Source organism: Anarrhichthys ocellatus, unplaced genomic scaffold (assembly GCF_004355925.1).
Source record: "Anarrhichthys ocellatus isolate YVR2014 unplaced genomic scaffold, GSC_Weel_1.0 scaffold74, whole genome shotgun sequence".
NCBI lineage: Eukaryota > Metazoa > Chordata > Actinopteri > Perciformes > Anarhichadidae > Anarrhichthys > Anarrhichthys ocellatus.
The window spans coordinates 915,280-940,947 of NW_022280104.1; the positions used below are offsets into that span (position 1 = coordinate 915,280).

A 25,668-nucleotide genomic window follows, 5' to 3' on the forward strand; every position below is an offset into this window, starting at 1 on the left:
ACACACACACACACACACACACACACACACACACACACACACACACACACACACACACACACACACACACACACACAAATATAAAAGAGAATTCAGAACAGATATAAACAAGCTAGTTATCTCCTTTTGTTCTCTTTCGAAGGTGTCCTGGTTCTTGTGCAATTTCTGGTGCCGCAGTAGTTTCAGGTGATTGACCCTGTCAAGGGACTTAGACATGTCAGCAAATAGTATCCTGTTCATTGTGGGACGTCTGGCATCAGTGACTGTGAGCCCAGCATGAAGAGCATTTAAAGGGGCGGCACACAATGTGAAATTTATGTAAAATTGCATCCACTGCAGAATCAAACAGCGACAGATACACACACTCTCAGCAAGTCAAACAAATAGTCTGAAAATGTCCAGTACCCCATTGTAATGAATTTTGAGCCATTAGAAGTGTAGTACTACTACATGGCCAACAGGTGTTACTTTTGGCAACGTGGAACAGAATTATCAACAAGAAATGACACAGGTAACAGTGTAGTAGAGTTATATTATGTGGTTTGTGAGCTATAGATTACAGTCATGAACATTAATAACCTGTATAACAACCCAGGCCAACTGATTATTCATGTGATAACAGGGCTCCTCCTTTGTACTGCTAGTCCTCTGTCGAAAATTTGTCTTGCTCTCCTTGAGTAATACAGGATATTTTTAGTATGGAAACACACAAATATTGCCTGAAGTAGAGCATTCATTGATCATTGCTGGTACTGGCCTCCAGCGTGCATGAATTTGGTGGGAGAAAATGCAAAAATAATATCTAAATACAATGGTTAGGAGTGAAATTAGAGAAAACACACATTGAATACATGGGCCTAAATATGATTTGATAACATTTTGTTGTATGTTTTGTGACTGAATAGTTATCCATTACAAAGGCAATGGGATGCAGTGTTCCTGTGCCTCGGTTGGCACAGGAACAGCCTTACTTTGTAAGACCAATTTTACAAATGAACAAGACTGGGTTTCCCCAAAGTATTTCAGCAATAAGATGTGTCCTAAATTGCAAAGGAAGAAGCTAATATGATCTTACTGTTATTGCTTTTCAATAGCCTCATCAACAAAAGAAAAATACACTTGAGAGTGAAACATAATAAGACGAAGGCACTTGTTTACTGCTTTCAGTGAATAATACACACATGATAAGAAGTCTTATGAATCACATCAGAGAGACAAGGATACTGGTGCTAGTGCAAATAATCATGAAAATAGATCACACTATGTCCAGAGTATTTTTCTATTTGATTTTTCAAAGACTACCACTCCATGCATAATGATGTGGAGAAGAAAAAATGTAAAACAAACTCTCCCAAGAGCAGAGGGTTTTACCCAAGTATTCACAGTATTCGATTAAGTACCTCTGAGAGCTAATAGTTCTCCTCCCTAACCCAGATGCTCTTAGTCAGTCTGTGCACAGACACAAGCTTGCACATTTAAACTTGGGGCTTCTGTTGCACCGGAGAGTGCAAGAACACATTTGGAAAGCAAAACAGTGAATCTGGGGACTGGGATTTAGGGTAAGTCCCTTCAAGTCCGTTGTTGACGTATCCCACATGACATAACTTTCCAATATTGCACTGAATATTTAATGCTATTTAGTTTCAGTGTTTATTGGCATTTACAAGTTACAGCACACTATTATTTAATAAGCTACATTGATTAAGATGTGCCACGGGCTTTATCCTCAAGTTTGGCTTTGATTTCACTCAAGAGCTATTCCCTAACCTCCCACACAAAAGACCTGGATAACAATGGGGTTTTTAAACAGCTGCTCAACCTGAAAGAACTGTGAGGTATCCTTAAGAATTGGTCCTTTTCACAGTAGCTATGTCATTACCCTGCTATAACATGGTTGTAAAAAGGGCCTATTAACATTAGTGGTGATATAAGATAAGAAACCTTATAAAGTGTTACAAGAAAGGCAGATCAATTTAAATTGAATTTAAACCGCACATGCTTGGAATTGTGTCTCCCTTTTTCCTATTGTTGACATATCTAATTTAAAATCAATTAAATGATATTACATGATATGAAAAGCAAAAATATGAATAATCTGCATTCATAACTCCTGATGTTTTGCAGTGCATGCAGCAATAGTAACACTCTCACCTTCAAATAATATCTTGAATCCACTGTTTGATCGACTGTTATCGGTGGTGAAAAGCAGGTACAGAAAGTTACTGCTACTAAACAGGAACTGAGGGACCTGGGTTCCATTAAAAGAGCCAACCAGAGGAGAGAGCAGGTTGGGGCCGTCATGCACTTCCAGGAAGTCATAGCTGAGCTCAGTTTGAAACCTTACAAATAAATAGAGCAGAGAGAGGGAGATGCAGAGTACACAATTATTTGTATTCAAAACATTACTTCTGCTTTGACCGATTAGAGAATTTGAAGCTATTTACCCAGTTTTGTCCGCAGAGAAAAGATTCTAATTTTATGGAGATAAATAAGACGAAATTGCTTGCACGACAATGACTTTCTTTGGAACCTGAAATGGTATGGATCCATGGTCACTCCCAGGTGTCTACATCATCAAACAAGTGACAATACAGTTCCAATATTGCCATCAAAAAATACCTTCAGACAATTTCAGCAAGAGAGAAGCCACACTTCTCTTTATTTTGAACGCAAAGAGCTTAAAAAAAGAAGCTGCATAAACTAGGCTTATGAAAACTTTGGCTCGTTTAAAGTGAGGAGGAGCACAAAAAAAAGTCTTTGTGTCTTTACAAAGGAGTGTGTCAGCACTGAGAAAGCGTTGATTATAAAATATGAACATTTTATGGTTTCGCTCCTTAATGGTCGGAAATAAAGATCTTAGAGCAAAGACTATTTTTTTTCTTTTTATTGCAGCTCTCTAAGGAAGTGAGCGGGAGCCAGTAAGCAAAATAAAGACTTACTCGAGGCTTTCAACATTTTTTGGAAACTAGGTCCAGGACTGTGTTCCACCTCTTCTGACTTTCTATTTCTAACTCAGAGGCTTCCAGGGATAGAGGTACGCCTTCTGTGTCTGAGCACATATACACGAGTGCATAAATTGATACTTTCTGTCTGTGTGTGTGTCTACTACATATGCAGGTATGTGTATAAATAGTACTCAGATGCAGTGCAGTATGTGGATATACGTACATAAAAAAATTGTGTGCGAGTATGTGTGCATCATTTTTTTTTTTCTTCCACGGATGAGTTGTTGCAGCACTGTCATACAAACCTGTCGAAGCTGATCTTGATGGAGCTTCCCGGCTCGGCCTCAATGACCCACTCACAACTCAGGGAGTCTTTGTAGTAGCCTGGCCAGCCCGGGGAGAGGATGACACCAGACAGCCCTGAGTAGTGGCCCCCGCAAGGAGCTGGAAGAGCAGAGAGGGGGAAGAATGGTGGGAGGGATTGGGAGGATAAAGATATAAATTAAACACATAAATAGATCGGATAGGAGAGAAGGAAATAGCTGTTGTTTTATGTCACTCAGTAATCCTTTTGTACACACATGAAAAACATTGAAAGAAAATAAATATAGGATGAGTCACTAAAGGGCTGTAACCCTGCAGTAGAGCTGCATGTTCCACATAACCCACTCACTTTTCTTTCTGTTCCATCTCTCTCTTCCTGACTCAATAGCTGACACATCTGTCCACCAACCACACAATTATCCACCATTCCATTTCAGTACCTTCACATTTGGGGATGAGTCCGCTCCACATCCCCTTGCCTTCCTCCAGATGGCATGTGATGGTGTCAGCTCCCTGCGTCTTGATGAAGCCCTCCTCACAAACCACCGAGATGGAGCTACCCAGTTGGAAGCTGTCCCCAAAGCGCCTGGCATTCAACGGTATGCCAGGGTCAGGGCACTCATTACGCCCGAAAGCTTGTAATGAGAAGAGAGAGAACACGATCTGGTGACAAACGCTCTTGTGTGAATGAGAAATGGGGTCTTTGAGGAGTCGGGAGATAAGGGAAGTGGATGTAGCCGTCTGTAGGAGACAAAAAAAACTAACAGAAGTCTGCTCTGTATACCTGAGGATGACAATAGTCTATGTCTGCAGAGCTTGTTGTGCCTTTGCCAGGAGAAAAATAATTACAATGGCGTTGTAATAGGTAATGAGGCACAAGAGTTAAGAACTGTTTGCACTATCCTAAATGCTGCCTTATTGTTAAGGCATTCACGCTTCACTTGGGGTGCAACGTAGTATCATTTCTCCTTAAAGCTCATTTCCTTAGAGCATTCATTTCAAAAAGACTGAAAACATGCAAATACACACAAATTACTGGTGCTGCTGAACTTCATCCCATCCTTTACCATTGTTAAGATATATGATGTCTTTGCACTTTACCCTAGATAATTGTTGTTTCTTTGGTTAGTTGTTTGTAAGTATTTGAAAAGCACACAAATGTAAGGGCTCAGTCAGCCGTGATATTTGCAAGGACACATTCACACATCCCTAACCATAAAAGGAAACTGGTGGATGCAATTATTTGTTTCTAAATGCTTTACTATGCTATGATTCAAACATTCCCTTACTGCTATAAGTGATGTTGAACCCTCGTCCAGACATAGAGTGATCAGCCTGAAACTCCAGCTGCAGTACGTTGCTGTTGGAGGTCAGGTGGGAAGGAACTTCGGCCCCTGAGAAGCGTCCTAGTACTGTGGCTCCTGACTGATCCCCGTCTTTGATAGTGAGGAAGTCATAGGGGGGCTCCAGGTCAAAGTCATTGAAGGCCAGGTGGATTCTGGAGCCAGGCTCAGAGATAATGAGCCACACGCAGTTAAGGTTGTTTCCATAGCCCTCTGGGTAGTCAGGAGACAACACTGTCCCCATGGGTGCGGTGAAGTTGGAGAAACAGGGGACTGTGTGATAGAGGGGACGAAATATATTAGTAATGATTTTAAAAGTTTAATATCCCAGGCAAGGCCATTTGTTTCACTGCAACCCTCACTGGTCACATGACAATGCACACTGTGGACTGTGCCATGACAGGACCGGCCACAAAGATCAGTATAGAACAATGTCAGTGCTGTATAACTAGCTCAGCAATCAGGAGACAGCACTGCTCCCATGGGTGCCGAGTAGTTCGAGCAAAATAAAACTAAGGGGGGTGGGAACAGAGGAGTTAGTGTACAAAGTTACAGACATACAGCTATATAAGCGCACAGGAATACTGCACACTGTCCCAATGGAACTAGAGATTGATTTTTGTTAAGTATTTGGGTTTGGTATAGTGAAACTTACAGGAAGGGTTTAGGTTGTCTTGAGAAAGAACAATGTACAGTATTGTAAAGGCTTCCCTTCTCCTGAGTATTTGTATAGTTTAACAGTGTGTACCCTACGTTCTTCTCTTTGAAATAACAAGGCAACCCTATCCTATCAATTTCCCATTTTACATTATATATGTTGCTGTTTACACACACAATGCACTGCATGGCCATTTAACAACACTGAAATTAATCCTCCAATAGCTTAGTGTCATTGTGAACTTTCCAAGCGCGTAAGTAATTGCTTCATTTGCCATCATAAAACAACTATGGACTCACATATGCAGATGGGGATATTAGCCGACCACTGATTGTTGTTCTGGCAGGTTATCATCCTCTCCCCGATGAGCTCGAATCCAAACTGGCATTCAAAGCGCAGAACATCTCCATTTAGAAAGCCACTACCCTCTTGGTAACCGTACAGAGGTGTCCCAGGGTCACCACAACTCTCTTTGTCAATTTCTGTGGGTGAAAGGAGGAGAAGGGGAGGAAGGAGGGAGGGATGGAAAGAGAGGAAAGGGTGAAAAGTAGAGAATTAAGTCAAGCCAAGTACTTTGAGGTACTTTTTTTTCTTCTTTAACATTTATCTATAAAGGTCCAGGTGAAGAGTCTGAGAGCCTGGTTAAGAAAGTTTCTTTAGAAGGAGATAGATAAGTGAGAGGCAGGCAGGCAGGCAGGCAGACAGCTAGGACAGAAAGGCAGACAGGAAAATGGACTCCTTGCTTTACTGAAAGAGGCATGAATACAGACAGACAGAGATGATATCAGCACTACAGTCTGTGTACCTTTATAGTTGATCTTGAAGCCGATCGAGCCCACACTCTCATCAGACTGAAGATGAAGCCACATCTGATGGGACATGCTGACAATCAGGTCTGGAACAAAGCTCCCAGTCAGCCTGCAGACAGGGAAACAAAAATAAGCCACTATGGTATCAGAACCCACTTTCATCTTTTACACAGTTTTCAAAAGATCTTGTAAAATGTATTGAAACAAAAATTCAATGTTCTATAAGTTGTGTTTGTTGGTAAATACAGGGCATGACAAAATGTGCCTCGACAAAGCAAGCCTTTACTTAAATGGCATTAAATTCATTCAGAGGTTCTCTGCATATCAAACAATCTAACAATCTAATTATCCAAACAAATGCAGATCTAGCCAGCTCTACAACATATCTGACTGCATGAGCAATATCATAGTACAATACACATCCAAAGAAGTATGTTATGTGGTACTTACACTTGAATTATTGTTTTAGAATCACCTACTTCCCCTCCATCTCCAATTGTTAGCGAATCATACCCAATTTCTAGGTCAAACTCTTCAAAGTTGATTTGAATAACCTGTCATGAAATACAATGGGTGTTAGCATGGCAGTGCTTGAGAGCATTAATAGTATTTAGAAACATACTATTGAAGCATTTACATCCAAGTCTCCCCACATGAAGTGCAGTTTATGTAAATATGTTGACATGTTAAACAGTTTGTTTGCCAGCAACATTTTTTTCAAATACAAGCCATTCTGTTCCCACCCAACTGCACCCAAGTGGTTCCAACCAACAGCTCTACCGACCGCCATTGCTGTCCTGAGAGTCGACGCTATTGGCGGTATTCATTTATACAAGCCAAACTCTCTCAATGATGAGCAGTAATTAAAAATGGTTCTCAAGTTGTATTACCAAATAACCCGACATCTCATTTACATGAAATTCATAACATGGCTGCTCATTTCAATAACTGGCCTTTAGAGAGTTTTCTTCAAGACAGCGGAACTGAAAGAGGCAAGCCTACCTAAAGAAAGGCCTACGTAATTATGCCTCTTACGTTTTTGCAGGGAGACATGTTTGATCAATCCTGTAAAAACCTAAGACTTCCTCTTATCTCATAAGGTAGTTGCATAATATAGCCTACATTCTGTTACTTTATGAATTGTGCAGAAACTACCCCTTAAACTCAAACCAACAATGAAGTCAAGAGAAAATAAAAGACAAACCTAGAACTCAACTCACATCAAATGTGTGACTGTTTATAGAATAAGGCTTTAACGAATAGTGCCTGTTCAGGCCAGACCTCGCAAACAAAAGGACACCCCAAACATCCTTCAAAGCAATATGGAAAGTGACAGCAGCATCTCTTCACATTAGCGCAAATCAAATACTAAAAAACAATCGTGATAGGCAAATTTGAGAGTCCAAAATTTGTAATTGCCTGTCCGCATTCACCCTTGAGCTATATTTGCCGGCTGTCACTGGTCTTGATCTTTCTTCCCTTAAGAAATGTACACAACGTCACAAAAGATGACATACTCACTGATCAAACCGGTTGCTGCTTACACTGATAATAACCGTGTAAACAGAGTCTGCTGCAGAAACATGACACAATAAAGCCAAATTATCTCAACCTACACTTGGCCGACATGGATTAGTGACGAAAGAAAGGATGTTGTAATGACATGATGACAATCACATGATGGCTGCTTGCTCAGCCTTAACATCCCTTTCTATGGCCATTGGGAGGACAATGCCTGAGCAATATCCATGTATAACAGCCTCATTACAATGCACGTGTAAGCATAATTACCGTAATCACACTAATGGTCCAAGTTTCACTGCCAAGTCAATGGCGTGTTTGCCTCGGAGAGGGCGCGGCGGCACAAATCTATGCCATTTTCCAGTCCTAGTGAGTTCTGAGTGCGTGTTAGTGGGTTAGTTATTGTTTATTAGCAGGAGAGCACTTAGTTGACACCCGTGTATGAATACAAATCTCAGTGGAATACCGACGGAGAGCCAGATTTGATGGACTGTAAGAGACCATTAGGCCTAATGACCATTAGAAAAACAGCTTTGACCTCTTCACACTGGGGAAAAGCTGATCTCATTCATTCTTAATTTCTCTCCATTTCAGTTCCCCAAGACAAATAAAGCAAATTCCTCAATTGCAAACAGCCAAGTCTGATGCAAACTGAAATGCAACTCACTGCTATGTACAATAATGAGGGACAGTGGCATTGAATTTAAAGTGAAAATACATGCCTATTCTATGCAACCTTATTCCCACCTGGGAAAGCCCTTGGAAAATAGATGCATGCATAAATGTGTACCCAGGAATGGAATGTCCGGACAAATGCTCGACACCACAGGTAGGAGGGAGTTTTGGAATGTGAAAAGGTGAGGGTTTACTCAATGAAGGGATCACGGAAAAATATCTATTTGTGTTTCCTATATCACTAATGAGGGACTGTTACACTCGTTTATGAGAAAGACAAATGGGATAATATTACTTCTACTGAATATTTTCATAATCTACGCCGAGGGATTTCTTCAATAAATTAATAACGAAAATAAAAGCCAACATTTTATTTTTATATATACCATATTTACAGTGCAAAGAGACTGTTCTGAGGTAAATGTTACAAGCAATAGCAAAGTAATTATAGCCTGATAGGATTGCAGGTAACAACGGCAAACACCTTTTCTCTGACGTCAGATAATTATCTTGACCACCTTTGACAGTAACCACGGCCCTCTCATCTATATCTACAGTATCTGGTATTTATATCTTGAAAGTTACCGATTTATTTATGCTCTAAAGCAGATGTGAATAAGTACGGCACAAAACCACGAGTTGGGCTGTACACTGTTGAAGCAACTGTAACTGACGAAAAATCATTTGGCATCCAAAGGCCTGTTTTTTGGTTTGTCCTCACACGACAACAATAGCAGTGGGTTTTCATTTGACTTGGTCCAAGAGAAAAAAAACACTACAAACTCAAAGAAGAACCCAGACTCTGTTGCGCTACCTTGTTTGGATCGCTGGCTGTGATGATCCACACACACTGGGAGTTGCTCTCATACTGGATAGGGAAGTTAGGGGATGTAAAAGTCCCAGAGGGTCCTTGTCGATTCGACCCACACGTTTTTACTGCAATAATATAAACATGAAAACAAAGAAGAATAAACGCATTACGTTAAAAGATTCTTGATTATTCAAAAACATGTATTAAAATACAATTCACAATAAATGTGCTCAGAAGGGAGAGCAATAACTCCTGCATTGTAATATGACAGAAAGTTAATATATTGTTTGCACAAGTAGATAGAAGGTCTATTAGCTGCACTTTCATTAATCAAATTCTAAAAGGTGCTCCAGGTATTATGACACATAGAAAAACAGGCAGCGCATTTCGGAATGGAAAAGTAGAGTGCTGCAGCAGAGGCCCTCATACATAATTAACAAAAATGAACTTTCCTCTATCTGCATAGAGCCTATATCCAGAGGCACTGCCTTAATCAAACTGTTTTATTAGCTCCTCAGAAGCCTCGCTCACCCTTGCAGACGGGTCTGTGGTCGCTCCAAGCAGCAAAGACGTCTGCTACGCGCTGGCAGGTAATCGTTTTGGAACCCTGTAGCACATGGTCTTCATCACAAGTAAATTGAGCCGTTGCGCCGATGCTGAGAAGATAAACACTATCAACGCCTGAAAAGGCAATCAATTCCTGAAAAATGTCTCGATGAAATATCAGAATCATTATTTATTTAATGTCATTCATAAGCGGGTTTACATTGCACTGTGCATCAACATATTGAATTCAGTGGGCACATTTGAATGTATCAATTTAATTATTAATTGCCCTCATTCCCAAAACTTAGAATACCAATGTCCCAGTTAAAAATGATAAACAGTGACACCCTTTAATGCAGTGACCTAAACTGATAAACACCTGCATTATGCTTATATATGAATGATAGAAATTAATTACATTGCAAGCTAACATAGTCCAGGGGAGAGAGACACAGAAGATATATATATTTGATGGACAAGGAGATGTACACTCAGTAGTGCAGCGACCTGAGAGTAGACATAACTGTGACAGGTGGCTAAATCTTCCAACTGGCTCAATATTTGAGCTTTTCTAAATGAGTTCACTGTGTTGCATTCTGACAAAATGTCAAAGCAAATAGTCTTGAAGTGGTTATGTTTGTTATTCTCTCCTGAAAGCTGATTGGGTCTGGTTCATGAAAAAGAAGACAGACTATACTTCATGATATTAGCAAGAAGATTATCCATGACCCTGGCACATAGAGAAAACCTTCCATATGTGATAGTAATGCAACAGCAGGTTGTCACAACAAGACTAAAACTGGGTTTATGTGCACACAGATTTTGTTGACTTGATAAATAGTGACAGCAATACTTGGAATATGCTGCATGCCATAATACTGAAATTGGATGGAGAGCATCCTGCCACGCTCCTTAACTTCGACACAAATCTGAGCCCCGTCACTTCAGCCGCAGCACCGACTCACCTGAAGTTGGAGCCGACCCGTTTGCCGTTCTCCGTCTCCCCTGGGTCAGGACAGTAATTAGACACCTGTTTGATTCCTCCTTCATTCACTGAGAGGGAAAGAGAAGGACCAAGAACTCGGTGAGAGAAACACCCCACTGCAGTAAAAGCACTTGAATACTAGATGACTCTGAACGTTCCGTGGCTATGTTTGGTAACAGAATCATGTCACGGTTTCGCATGCATTGATGCATTTGTGGCGGCTCGCAATATCAATATCAACATTGACTGCCAAATTGGATAAAATCTTATAACATTGCATTGATTCGCTTAGCCCCTCCCTGTCCCTCCTGCTCTCTCTCACCAACACATTGACGGCAAGCCTGTTTTTGAGTATCCCCTCCTCTTCACGCAACACTCTTAATGAAAACATGATCAAGCACTGAAGGAAGGATGGTTTTGGGCTTTATCCCGCAGAGAAGACGGCTGAACAGAATCAGTCCAAAGTTCACAAATGGTTAGTATCATGAACGCCTCTGCACCAAAATGGATGCATTCAAGTTAACACTGATAAGTTAGTCTATCTGTGTTCTTAAAACAACACTGGCAATCTCACAGACCGAACTCTTTGAATAAGTTATTAGCCAGAATATGAGGAGTTTAGCAACAGCTATAAATTAGCGTTAGAATACAGCTAGGTTGTTGAGGTTTGCTCGCACACGTACGCAACCTCCGTCAGCCACCACCACAAATGGAATCTAATTCTGTGGGAAACACTGTGACAATACCAGATGTTCACTACACGATTCAGGATCGTGGCCAAAAGAATTCACGACAACAATAGTACTGCCATATCTATAGAAATCTATTGAAAATAAATTGTAATGCTTGCTAAACTTTGTTTATTGTGCGTTTTGTCTACATACAATACAAGCGTAGTGAGGTGGAGAAAGAGTTTGTAACATTAACTTTATAAAAGCGTGATTTAGGAAGATCTAGATTATTTACACAATAATGTCATAAAACTTGTATTATCAACGTGAAATCAATATTACATTTTTTACGGTACATCGCGAAACCCTTAGTCAGATAGTAAATCGGATAAATCAACCTAATCTCTTTTAAAGTCGGAGACTTTCAACTGCCAGTTATTTGGCAGCGCTGTTGTGTAGATACACACAAGTGTTTTGCGATATCGAGTGAGTGCCAAGGGTAAATGCAACCCTCTTACCTGAGCTAGACAAAAGAGAGGGAAATATATCTGGGCCGAACAGGGACTAAGAGGATTAAATAACCTTCAACTATCAATTGCAGGAGCTATAATAATCACTCAGGGAGACTCTTCATACATAATAATAGTTTAAGCACACTATATGAAAGCATATCTATAAGGCTTTATCTAGAGTATAGCCTTTACCTACAGTGCAAATGTAGAGAGGTTAAAGGACTTTTAACAAGCTCATCTCATCATAAAACAAAGACGCACGCGCTGGAAATGAAATTCATGAGATACGTAGCATCCTAATCTTCATTAAGGTTTGTTGTAATATTTGCCATAAGACATCATCTCCCCCACACAAAGACCTTTCCGTTTCAACGTGAGAAGCTCTACCCAGCATGCGTTTCCTTTTTTTGACTTCTTTCAGGAAGTTCATTAGCTTTGAAGTTAATTGTTGCTGGTAATAATACAGTTATGGGTTCAATTATATGCAATGAATCCACAAAGCATATGAGGCATGTTTTCATAGTCTTTTCAATGATACACAGCCTTGCCTTGTGGAAAAGATTACAGCCCAATCCATTATGCATGTCTCCATGCAATGCCGAATCTATGACACATAAGGTAATAAAGATTACAACCTGTTATCACTGAAGTGCTTAGCACACTGTGGAGTTAGAGGGAATTGCGTTCCAGATTTATGTTAATGACGGAGCTCCGCAAGCAATTAGAATGCATTCACTTCGGTCTGAAGTGTACACAAATCATCTGACAAGTGAGCGGTCACTCAACCTTGACTACTGCCGTGTGTGTAGATCACACAGTGCATGAACATAAGTCGACCTCACGTGCGGCTTGAATAGTACAGAATGACACACGGGGATTTGGCCGACTGAAACTGATCAAATTCAGCATTTTGCTAAAATATACATAACTAGGCAGGATTTGGCTGAGTGTCAGGACAGGAAGTCTGGGACAACAAGGTAACTAGGTCATCAGAAAGAAAAAGAGACTGCACTTCTGCAAAATCTAGTACTGTAGCTTAATTCCTTCACCAAATGATGCAGCAAAAAATAAATAAAAAAGAGACAAGAAGGAAACAAATACTCAGAACTCAAGCCCTACATAAACAAAAAATCCAAACAATGAAAACAGTTGCATAAGAAAAATAAAAGACTTACTCAAAGACAGTTTGTTAGTGTTGTCCTTTCCTGGTAATAATTTTACCCCTCTGGATTTAAGCTCTCCAGAGCTTTTCACTGGTTGAGAGCAATAGAAAGAGTTAATTAGATAAAAGAAGTTACAGTATTAGATGTGAGAAGATACAGTTCAAGTGTTTCTTTCTCTGGATAATACTTGGTCCTATGAAGAACATCAAAAATGTAATTGCTACTGATGTGCAGTGCATCCTTTTTCAAAAGAAATGAGTCCAACGGCTCTGATGCATTCCTGAGGGTTGCCCTGGCAATCCTATAAAACCTAAATTAGTTTCTCATGATTGCTTGTTCATTTTGCTAAGACATATTAAACAGTGGATGGAAATTGATTGTTCAGAGCAGATTTAATGGTTACAGCTTGTAGGGGGGAAATACTACGCAGTATCAACCAGCAGCCCAAGGACTGCAATGCTACATTTTAAGACAGTCTAATTAAAACCGATTGCACACACAAGGCAGGTGATGCAAGTGGCTGTCATAATTTCGAAGTGTCAACAGAATAGCCAAAAGCAATGAATGACGTATCAAAGAAAAACAAGGACATTTGAAAGCAGCGAGATGATGCCTCTCGTCTGAACGGCACTGGAGGTCGAATGGTTAATTCAACCCGTTAAAAGCACAATGCTCAAAAAGCACACTGCGTCGGTGCATAAACACGGCACAACAATGCACAACAATAAGATAAGAAATGTGATTTTCCATGCAATTGATTTTATGTCTTTATTTACAGTGAGTTGCCACCCATGCAAGTTACTGAAAGTTTTATAGAGCAGTTTATGGTGAAGGTGCAGGTTTCATATCTGGCTTGGGGCCAGGCTTTAAGCCTTTATGGTATAGTATAAGCAGCACACACTGACTTTAGAGTCACGCCATAGAACAATGTCAGGGTAATGGATTATTGAGCTGACAGAGCTGAGTTTTTATAAGAGGAAAGGATATGCAGTATTTATCTCTTAAATTTGTTTGGATTAACAAGGCCCTTTGAAGTCAATGGTTTGAAGCAGAAAAGACCTTAATGCCCTCTACAGAGGGGGTATTAATCAAACTGTTTAATATTCAGTTAACAAAGATCAAAAACAGTGTTGTAATTGCAGTGTGTTTATCTTACGATGATCCCTATTCATTCAAGTAGGGGTCCCTCTATTACGATGTGCAAATGAAGTAATCACGTCTTACCTTGATACTGAGCCCTGAAGCCTTTGTGGCGGTGGTTGCTCTCCGTCACAAAATGCAGCCGCAGCCAGTTTTTGTTGCTGATGATGGGCGCTGGAATATTCATCCCAGTTATCCTGAGTGTAAAGAGTCACAAATAAACGAAAACACATGTTATCCGTTTTAACCTTAATTCAACTACACAGCTTCCTTGTCACTAGCGTCCTTGTGTCACCGTAATCACCTACAAAAAAGGGAAAACAGGTCATGGGGAAAAAAACTGAATGAAAACCTTGGAGAAAAGGATGTTGACTTCACAAGAATTAGAGGTATGTACAGTATGTTCGGCCTGGATAGAAAATAGTGCCCTTAAAATGAAGACCAGCTCTGAAAACTAGGGGAAAAAGCCCATCTTAACTTTGACTCTGCAGGGTCTTATTTTGGTTTGTGCACTTTTATGCACGCGTGTGTGTTTTACCTACAGTATGAGCAGTTGTCTTGACTCAAGTCTGTGTGTGTTGCTTCTGTCTTACTGTCTGTATTGCCGTTTTAGATCAGAAGTTGTATGCAGCGCATGGCTGCAGCATCAGGGACCCTCTATAATTGTAGAGATTTAAAGCTTCTAGGGTCGGTCTTATTTGTCTGGCTGACCAGCTCTGGCTTTTTTTCCTTTGCCCAGCAATCCCTGCACCACAACCTGTCGTACCACAGTCAATAGCACACAAAGCCGTTCTAGCTATCAAACAGGAGCTTGGGACAGGCTTTAAAGAAAGCATGGTGCATTTGAGCCCTGTGTTCCCAAATTAGAAAAAAAAACTGTGTTAAATTGTTGTGTGTAAAGGTGTGTTTATTTTTGTTTAAGGTTTGTTTTTTGATGTAATTTCTATCGCATTCACTGCAGAGCCACCAGAGGGGCAGGCAGACAAAATAAAAATGAGAGAAATAAATGTGGCAGTGAGTAAGTGAGTGATGAGGGAAAACAAAGGGGAGAGGGCGACTTTTTCCCCTCGGTGGCCATTGCAGATATAGAAAAATGCATGACCAAGTCTACTTGACATTTAATGTCTCCTTATTTTGATTACACTACCAGTTCCTGCCGTTTAAATCTGAACTGTATTACTTCAGTGAGAAAAATGGCATCTGTCAGATGCTGTTGCACGTTTTATTGTTAATTAATCAGCAAACTAAATGCGATCTTTATCATTTTAATCCAAATTATCCATCACAAAGTGAGATGATGGCAGCTCCCGGTGAAGAGTTAAAAGGTAATGGATTTTCACACAAAAGTTGACCTTTACTTTCATTGCATTGATAAAATGCTAATGACACAAATACACGGGCAGAATGATAAACAGCAGCCTTCAGGTAGCGAGACTATTTAGAAGAATTTGCCTTCAAGTGTGCTGTAGTGGAAGCTGCAAATTATCACACGATTTCTGCTAGAAGTCTAAAAGAAAATGGATGGTGACAATAAAGCTTCACCCATCCAGAAGTTGCATGGATGCTTCAGGCAGAACGGGAGCGATGTTACAAATTTAAGACCAGCGGAGGTGAATATACTGTTATCGCCACAGCAAAGTATGGCAGAGTAAGAGAAACATGATCTGCCATCAACAGTAAATAAAGGCTGAATGACACCTTACAGAGGACTTACTCCAATGTGCATCTGTGTGCAGAAAGCCATTCTCTAAATTTATACAATAATGGTGTGCCTGCCCCAAAAAAAAAAGCAAACGCTCTCCCCTACATAAAAACAACGCGAGGACAAAGTAAAGAAAAAAGTTGAAAGTATTGTGATATCATTTGGGGGGCACCCGGTTTGTACAGATGTCCAAATGAACACAAATGTGCTCAAAGGCTGGAGTCAGAGAAGGAAGACTTAAAAGAGAGACTTGACCTGAGAAACTGATGTCTTGCAAGCTGAAATGATCTTTTGCTTTCCTTACTGTTTATGTCTAGACTGTGATCACATTTTTAACTGCAGTCAAAAGGTTATGAAAAAAGTACTTGTGGAGAGTGAGCTGCCTAGTCTCCTAAAAACAGATAAGAACAAGTGAGTGTTGTCTTCTGTTTTCTTATTGCATCTCCCTCATTGCATATTGAGTGTAGGGTTGTATAGGTATCATGGTATACAGAGGTATTAAAATTGACTGTTATCATATCATGGACATTTGCTTATCTACAGTTAACATGCAGTACTGCTTGTTAATGGAAATTAACATGCTTCAGTTATATAACATGTTTTTTATCAGGTTTATAACACTAATATAAATCTCACTCAGGCTATTCGTTCCTGCATAGATATATATTATGCCTTTACAGACATTACTTATGAGTGCAGTGTTTTTATGTGCTTGGTTCCATCCAAATGTCAGCATGCTTCATGTCATTGATTTGGGGCGTCTCAAGGAATAATGGTCGATTCTGAAATAGGTTTGTGAGGCACCAAAGTGGTCCGGGTTGGACAGGATGAGGGGTTAAAGGGAGCGTGGCAATCTCATCAAAATACCAACGTACCAACGAGTCCCAGTGTGCAGGTGCTGTGGCCAAATGTGGTCTTGAGAGCAGAGCAATGAGTTGAAATCTCTGGTGTCTCTACTTCGTTTGACAGTGAGGCGGGTTATACGTAGGTTCACCCCGGATAATGAGCTATCAATTCAAATTTGACAAAAAAAGATTGGGCCAGGTGATCTCGTCCTCCCACCCACTTTCTATTTAAAAAAAAGCCGGAATGGTTTCAAGAATATTTTTTCTTATAAGGAAAAAGCTGTTGCTCTCTATATCTTCCTAGAGTTACCTCCTCAACAGAGACTGCTCGGGAGTTGCAATTATACAGTTTGGTGCCCAGTAGATTGACCTCTGAGCTCCTTACATTAATTGCCCTGGTGGAATCCCTGGCTCAATTGTCAATTCAAATTCCTTCAATTAAACATTCTTGGCAGTCAGACTGCAGTAGAGGATAGCGTTTGGAGACATTTTGATGGGTTATATTTTGCCTGGGAAGATCAATAATAAATCCCAGGAAAGAAGAAATTGAATCTAATACACATGGTAATTTAACCAAAAGTTTGTAATTTAGCTGCAGGGCACTTCTTGCTCTCAACCTGCTTTGAATATTGTATTCTTCCTCGGACGCCATTTAGCCACTCCGTTGGAATAGGGTAGTTCGTATTCAGTGACCCAAACAAATATTGGCAGATTGCTCGGCGAAATAGAAATCTATTCTAAAGCCTCTGCTTTCTGAGTACGTTCACAACATGCAGAGTAAGGCTACAGAACACAAGCAAAAAAAACCTGCACAGAAACTGGAAGCTAAGAAGGTAGACGATAAGGATATGCATCGAGAGATAAACATAAGTAAATAGATCAGAACATTTTCCAATCAAATTTCATTGCATATAAGCAAGAAAGGTGTCCGACACCCGCAAAGTCTTTATGTTTTATGTTCCGTGTCCATATTTGAGAAAAAGGAGTGACGTGTAATCTACAGCTTGTTGATTTTGCCCTTTGTGAACAGGGCTTTACAATCATATTAAAAGGTCAGCAGAATAACAAAGAACGTTTTTTTCTTGGTCGAGCCAGACTCCAATGTTGGCTTTTGTCAAAAGGAAACTGAGTTTTTGTGTCTATTTTCACTGTGATTGATGTGTAGCCTCATATCAATCCTCCCCAATGGGACGACAATGGGAATCAATAAACTCATTTGCAGACATCTGGTAGAAATTTTCCAATTGATAAAAGCTGCTAAGAGGTGTCAGCAAAACACATTTCTTGCCCCATAGTCTTGAATTTTGAATTCAGCTATCAGGGATTGTTTTTTAGTATTAGTCATAACCAATCATCCACTTTCAGGAAATTGCCTTGCAAAAACTATTACATATGCCAAAATGAAATAAATATTCAAATATTTTCAGTAATTACATACAGTATTTGTTGAATATATGTGCTCATTAATTATTAACTGATTATTTTGCCATTTCTTATTCTCCAGTACTGAAGTAACCTGAAAAAGGTTCAGAGAAGACGTTGAATCTGGCTGACTTTGAGGTTTGAGGCTGTCAATCAACGTTAAGCAGCTCTAAACCTCAAGGGTACATTGACAGTTTGCTTGTCTCTGCCTGCAGCTGGTGCTATATGTTAGAACGCTTGAAAGTTTCGCTGTCCAGCGGCCTTGTACACAGTCAAAGAGAGCGGTAGCGAGAGCAATGATTTTTATGGGCATGTGAGAATTGCCTGCTCTGAATCGTGTTTGTTTACCTGGCCGAGTTGAAGCTATCTCTCTAAAATTCTGGTCCCGCTGCACTCAAGCTCACCGAGTCCCACTAGAATTGTAGGCTTTAAAACGAGAACTCGGCCTGACAGCCTCTGACATTTGGTGACATACAATAACATCATCTTGGGAGTTTCAAAGCAAATCGAGTGATGCATGGTGACCAGTCACCACACACACACACAAGTAACAACTCCCGCCTGTAAAGGCACTGCTGCTTGTTGAGCTGCTTTGCCTGCCTAAATTACACAGTGTTTTTATTTTCTTCTCATCCTCATCTTCAAAAACTCAGCTGAAGATTTCAGTTTACTCGTTGGGGATATGACTCCATTGAAGTATTGGCTGATAACAGACAGGGTACCTGGAAAAGTATGGATTACCTGACATCTTTCTAATTGCTTGGGCCTTTAGATAAGGTTATAGATAGAGAAGTATAAGAAACCCTGTTGTAGATGGAGGTAATAATAAAGTATTCCCTGAAAGTATATGTATTGCATGTTAGATGCCATTGGTTAAAACTCTTTCTATTACATTTCCTTGTTTACAGTTGTGATTTATTTCGACTTAATGCAATTTATTTGCAATTCAGTTGTTATTTAGGAAACCTTCTAATGCAAACCATTGCTACATAGTCAGTGCTCAAAATAAGAACCTCTACAAATGTAACTCAAATTAAACAATGCATTTTTTTTCAGTGCCCAGTATTGTTTTTCATATCAAGGATGAATGAGACCGTGAGCAGTTGAAGTGTGGTACAGAGCATTGGCCAATAAATTATTTGAAAGACATTCGTTTTTTGCTTCCACTCAGCAACAACAGTCTCTCCAATGTGTGACGATATTTCATGACCAGAGGACTCATGAATAAAACTAAATAGTAATTAAATGTATGTAAATAACAAACCACTTGGAGCCATTTTTCTGAAATAGAAAGCAGGGAGACACAAGACAACACAAAACATTTTTCTGTCGGCGTAAGAGTTCATTTCGGAGCTTTTATACCTAAGAGAAGAGGGTTACTTGATGGTCTGTCAAAATAAATCAGAGTCATTCCATATCAGCTCGCTGTCAAACTCTCTTAAGCTCCGTCAACATGCAATACTTAGCAGTCATCACCACACTCGGAGCACCTCTCCCTTTGACTCTCTCTGTCTCCCACTGACACAGTGTCTGCCTCTCTCTCTCCCTCCGACTTCGGATGACAACTCTCAGGGACAACAAAGCTTGTAGCTCAGTGATTGATTAGAGCTTCTTTCAGCCAATTATAATTAATGCCCGGCAGGATCACATAAACCTGGCAAATGCTCCCGTTCGCTGAGGACGTGGAAGAGATGGATAACCTTAGCCTCAAGGTTGGGGGTCAAAGCCATTTCATATTTCCTCGTTTCAGTTGGGAATGACTTCCACATTACGCCGATGCAGAAAGCCATAAACCAAAGTGTCTGAGGGCTGCTTTTTAAACAAAACTCTGTTGAAGATTTCAAGTGCACATTCATTTGAATTATGAAAATGGAATCACGTGCCCTCTCTGTGAATTAATTTAGAACCACTAGGCATACCTAAAACATTTTCCTGCACACAACTGTCCATGAAAAATCATAACTGGTACATTTGCATGCCAGCTGTCTTTCTCCCTAAACTTTCCAATGCATGCGGCTGATTTTAGTGTGCCGCTCTTATAAAATATTACATGGTCATGCTCCACCATACGCACAGAACCTTTGTTCTACTTCAAGATCACAGCAGGCAGGCCTCCTCGTTATCCCAAGAACTAAGGTATCATCCTCAGGCAGTACAGCCTTGTCTTACAAAGCCCCCACCCCTCTTTGGAATAGATTTGGAGCTGCCGATACAGAAGCCAGCTCTCCGGCGATCCGTCAATCTAGACTCAAAACTTCTTTATTCTCTCCATGTGAATCATTTTCTTTTTGTTATGATTAAATACAGTATACAGTAGTTCAGTCTCTACAGCGCACAAAAATGACTCAGATAGGGAAATAAATGATATCATCAAACTAAATGTGACATTATTGAATCATAATCCCATTGTTTTAGTTTATTACACTAACTTTGAGAACATACTGTTCACTCGTGCAATTGCCTTTTCCAAACCTACGGCTCTTTATTGCCCCCCAGCCACCCAAGTGATGGCAGGTCTCTCTTTGCATTTCGCCTGTTTTTTTTTTCTATATGCTTATGTTTTCAAGGGAGTTCTTCCATATATTCAGTTTTTGAAGTTCAGCTGTTGGTAGGGACATATTGGAACTGAACGACTTTGAGATGGAGAGGCCGAAAGTGGAAAGTGACTTTTTTTTTTCAGTAATTTTAACACTAAAGAGAAATCTGATGATGCTGAAGACCTTGAAAACACTTTGGGGTGTCCTGCCGACCCCTGCGGCCTCAGTTTATATAAACACGTTCCCACTGCACTGAATCAAAACAAAACTGGCCAGCCAAGTCGAGGTGAGGTGGGACACGAGTCACGGTTCCTCACATTCTCAATGAAATGACTGAGCCAATCAGATTGCAATAAAAACGAAGATCAGTCCAAATTGGGAAGGGCCGCTCGTATCCCCGTCAATACTGAAAGAAATAGATTGACCCAGTCTGACGGCCAGCGTTCCGCTCTGTGCTGTCTGCGGAGGCGAAGGCCAGGCTGGTCCACGCCACGGCCAAGGACCATACGGTAACTACTGACATCAGAAATTGAAAAATAAAAACTCTACAACCACCGTCCAGTTTGGCCTGGAATGGCTCAGCCGTTCGGGAGTCTTCCCAAACTTTCCCAATCAGCACCTGGCCGTGGGCCCAATAAAACATTGCATGTGACCATGGGCTACACAAATAAACATGACTTAACTACTTACTTTATTGGAACTTTAACTTGTCAATCAAAACCTTCATACTTACAAAACACACTAATTGTGATTAAAGTGTACGCATATCTGGATTTCAAAACTTACTTTCTGGCCTACATTTGGTTTTTGGCAGCCCAGTCTTCTAACAGAATATAGGTCATGAATTACTATAGCACTAAAAATGATTTTCCTGAGAGGATTTAGTGCACGTTATCTCTCTCCAACCAGTACATGAGCCAGCAACATTTCATCTTCACTTAAACCTCATTACACCTTTCTGTTAACACCTTCTCAACGTCATACAATACATTCACCCTGCAACACACACACACACAGTCATGCACATCAGGTGAAACACAAGCACTACACACCCTCACAGCTCAACTCACCAGATGGTTGTCGGTTCAGATCCCTCTACTTCCAGATAATCCGACTTCTCCACCATCTGAAATTCAGTGAATACTAGGGAGATGGTGTCCCCAGGATCTGCCAGGATGGTCCACTTGCACTCCCCACTGCTGCCCAGGCCTCCGGCCCCGCCACCAGCAGATTCACCGCTGGGGATATCGAAGCTGGAGATGAGCCCGCTGGAGCCCCTCAGGGTGCCGCCACACGTGTCCTCAGCTGTCAGTCACCAAAGAGAAAAACGGGGGTGGGGGGTTAGGGGAGAACAGACACATGGTATCTGGGTTATTTCAGAGGCATTACTCAAAAGTCAACATGGGAAAAAAAGTGGCTTTAGGCATAAAACATCTGTACCTGTCCCCTCAGATAAACCAGAGAAGGACCAATGGTTAAGCTAATGTTAGAGCCGCCCAGGCCACATCACATCACTTTGTTTTTCACACATCCGCAGGTTGTCAAGCCCAGTATCTACAGCTAATTCCAGCACAATTATGGGATTGCTGACAACATGAAACTGAGATTAAAAAGGTGTCTTTTTTTACAGTGGCAAGAATCGTGACGCATTCAGACAAGTGACGATGGGCATAACTATTTATCAGTTACTTGTGTGCTAATTCCGTAAGTTTTCTTCAGTGCAGTTTGTGTGTGTGTGGGGGGGAAGGTCCTAAATATCTCTTTTTTACCATTTCTCTCTTTTCCCCGATCTTGTCTCCTCCCTCCGTCCGAGAGTCAGTAATTCATCATTGTGTCCTCAGAGCCCCACTCATGTTTCAGGAAACAAACAAATGGTGATAAACAGGGCTTGTAATGCTGTGAAATTGTATATTTCTTCTCCAATGTGGGAAGCATGGCACGTCAGTTGAATGTTAATGCCCTCGACCATAACAGTGGCTTGCTCTTTCACTCCACGTCCCTTTTCCCTTCTCTCCCCCACCCTTTTCCCTTCTCTCCCCCACCCTTTCTTATATCTCTCCATCTCTCTCACTCCATTCCTCTCCTCCGAGCCCTCTCAGATCTTTCTACTATTACTCACCACCCTCCCCTCCACCTCTGTATCTGTTTATTCTCCCCAAAGAATTCTAATGATGGCAGGGCTTTCACAGTTTTCACATCATTTAAGACTAATATGTGACACTCAGCTGTGCCAGCTGAAACCTTTGATGGCTCAGCGCTCCACTCAGGGCTGTCAGAGCTGCCAGCTTTGGAACATTCCTGTATGCTGCATTACACAATTGGTCAAGGAACAAGGAAGCGGGTGTATGAATTCAAAAAAAGATTTAAAAAATGAGTCAAAGATGGAAGAGCAGGAGCTGCTAGTTAACTTGATCCATGTCCTTTGACACATTAGCTGTGCAACTGATCAAAGTCTTCATAGGGAAGGCAGAGATGGCATTGATACTGTGTGAGACATCAATGATGTACACACACACACACACACGATTCATATCAACGGCACACTCATTTGCAGACTACACCAAGAGCAGGCTTTCGTGTGTTAAATACCTTCAGCATTGTGACAACAAAAGCATGTGGAGTCATGATTAGTTTCTGGTTTGAAATCATCGCCATCTCCATCATACAACACTCATCCTGAGTGACAAATTATATATCCCCTCAATGCGTTTAAGATGACATCCCAAAGAGTGCCCAGCACATTTGTAGAGTAATTGGCTATAGCCTGAAATTAAATGGATATTAAAGTGCTGCGAGTCTGACCAAAGGAGCCATAGCAATTTTTAACCTCGATGACAGACAGGGGGCAGCTTAAAAGTGTCTTCATGGCCGTCAAGGCAAAGAGAGCAAGAAAGAAGTGGTGGAGAAGAGTTAGATAATGAGAGGGAGGCGAGTGTAGCAGAGAAGATAGAATACAACAACAACAAAAAATGGAGAATGGAAAGAGACAAGTGGAGAGCAAATCAAGAGTGAGAGAGAATAAGAAAAGGATACAGAATGGGAGAAAGATTTGACTTTTGCAAACACAGGAGAACTAAAAAGGATGGACATAGAAATGTCACAATCCAAAATCCAAACCCACCCTCATACATTAGTGACTCATCTAAATGTTTGCAAATGTCACCTGCCTCGGACCTTTACCCTTCGAGTCTTAAGCTCCTACATCTCATTCAGATCGTATATCACCCCTCTCCTATACCTGTACCCCAACCTGTCCATCATACTATCAGAATTCAGATTTAGACACAAATTTATGAAATAAATCAACTTTTTTAGCACAGCTTATACTGTACATGTCTTAAAAGGAACAGTGTGTAAGATGTGTTGGCATCTAGTGGTGAGGTTGCAGATTGCAACCAACTGAGCCAGTGTTTGGTTTGTCCGTTCTGGGTTCCTGTAGAAACATGGCAGACTCCGTGAAGAGGGCCTGCTCCCTGTGTGGAGAAATAAGTAGTTCATTCTAAGCTAATGAAAACACGACGATGATTATATACACTAATGAAAACAGGTTTATGAATATCATATTCCAGTTCCATCAATATATCCTCCTCAATCCTACCTATGTTCCTTTAAAATGGAATTTATAATAAAAAGAGTGAAGTTGAAGCCAAAAACACACCAGAGTACCGGCTTGGTGTTGCCTGCGGCCAGCTGTGGATTCTGCCCCAACATTAAAATAAAACCTAAAACTTCAGAATCATTCAGTTTGCTGGTAAATTTGGCATGAAAGATATAGGCCTACACCAAACAGTTCAATTAAAATCTTAACCTTTTGTATTATGATTGCCACTGAATATGATGGAAGTTAGGTGAAAACAAGGTGCAGGTTTTGGACTAAACCTGACTGTCATCACAGTTTTCCACATGTTTTGTTAATGAATCTATCTGTGTCAGACAGTGATCCAGCTAGGAACATGGGCTTCTTCCAGAGCTGCTTGGGCTAGTGGAGATGTATCAGTACCATTTAGTGAGCAGGCAGGGGATTTATCTTATATACAAGCTAAATGTTATGATACAAGCTAAATTTGCAGTAGTCAAGAGAAAGATATTGTAAAATAGAAAATAAAGATAGTGTACATCCGAAAGTCTGTCAACTCAACGCTCACTTCAAACTACCCCTCAGAGCTCAGGATGTGTTGGAGGCTATAACGGAGTTGCATATGTACTTACAGTAGAAAAGACACGTCGACACTTTTTCATATTGTTAAATGTGAAAGGAAAACAACTATCCAAGAATCTGCAGAGCATCTGTCGGGCCTAGGGGCATTGTACGATGAAACTTGATGTATAAATCGATTATACATTAGCACGCAGCAGTAAGCCTTCGTACTTTTGATTATAAAGTTGGCCTTGAGGTGCATGTAGACAGCGAGCAGAAACCGCAGGCTGCCATTCAGCACCGTGTATGTTTCTAGTTCTGACTGGAAGGCAAAGAGGCCAAAACGTTGCCACTGTAGCAAATGATACCACTGACATCATAGAAGGGAGAAAAAAAAAAAAAAAAAGAAAGGCAATGAAAAGGCTCTCACGAAACCGTAAACAAAAATTAAAGCCTTTCTTTGTTCCTCAGATCGTTTTAAACACCAAAATAGGACGCTGCAACAAACAAAAAAATATCTCCTTTTATAGTTTTCTCTGAAGTGGTTTCCATGATAACAGACTTGCTCTCTGATCGTCTTTGAACATCAGTCAACTCGGGTGGCGACAGCACAGGCCGGGTGCAAAAGTGTGAGTGACAGGTATAATGGGTATTGTTGCATGTAGACTGAAAATAGTGAACGTGGCAATGGTAACTGCCTACCGTCTGAGAGCAACTTTAAAAGGAGGTGCATTTAACACTCTGAACATGAATATACCAGCAAAAAAAGATTTGTTGTGTAAAGATATAAAGGAATAATATCTACCTGAGAATGCAGTCACTCTCCTCCTTGCTTTGTTGACATAGCCCGGCCGCACGTGCTTTTAGTGCATGTTAGTGCGCGTGAGCGTGCCCCACTGGCTCGCTCATGGCTGCTGCTCT

At 40.7% G+C, this 25,668-nt stretch overlaps 1 protein-coding gene across 5 annotated transcripts in view; it reads right to left on the reverse strand.

Moving 5' to 3' along the window:
* The window catches only part of LOC116397856 (CUB and sushi domain-containing protein 3-like), a 214,581-nt gene that overhangs the window by 145,203 nt on the left and 43,710 nt on the right, over nucleotides 1–25,668 (reverse strand). For 3 of the 5 annotated variants that reach the window (XM_031873723.1, XM_031873724.1, XM_031873722.1), the window contains exons 5-17: nucleotides 21,680–21,914; nucleotides 14,188–14,300; nucleotides 12,976–13,053; nucleotides 10,598–10,685; nucleotides 9,618–9,742; nucleotides 9,090–9,211; nucleotides 6,530–6,633; nucleotides 6,076–6,188; nucleotides 5,570–5,752; nucleotides 4,559–4,885; nucleotides 3,710–3,904; nucleotides 3,251–3,389; nucleotides 2,152–2,339 (exon numbers count right to left, since the gene is read on the reverse strand). In XM_031873723.1, the coding sequence (XP_031729583.1) occupies nucleotides 2,152–2,339; nucleotides 3,251–3,389; nucleotides 3,710–3,904; nucleotides 4,559–4,885; nucleotides 5,570–5,752; nucleotides 6,076–6,188; nucleotides 6,530–6,633; nucleotides 9,090–9,211; nucleotides 9,618–9,742; nucleotides 10,598–10,685; nucleotides 12,976–13,053; nucleotides 14,188–14,300; nucleotides 21,680–21,914 (2,010 nt within the window). The remainder of the gene's footprint in view (nucleotides 1–2,151; nucleotides 2,340–3,250; nucleotides 3,390–3,709; nucleotides 3,905–4,558; nucleotides 4,886–5,569; nucleotides 5,753–6,075; nucleotides 6,189–6,529; nucleotides 6,634–9,089; nucleotides 9,212–9,617; nucleotides 9,743–10,597; nucleotides 10,686–12,975; nucleotides 13,054–14,187; nucleotides 14,301–21,679; nucleotides 21,915–25,668) is intronic. The other 2 variants (XM_031873726.1, XM_031873725.1) reach the window with 1 other exon arrangement.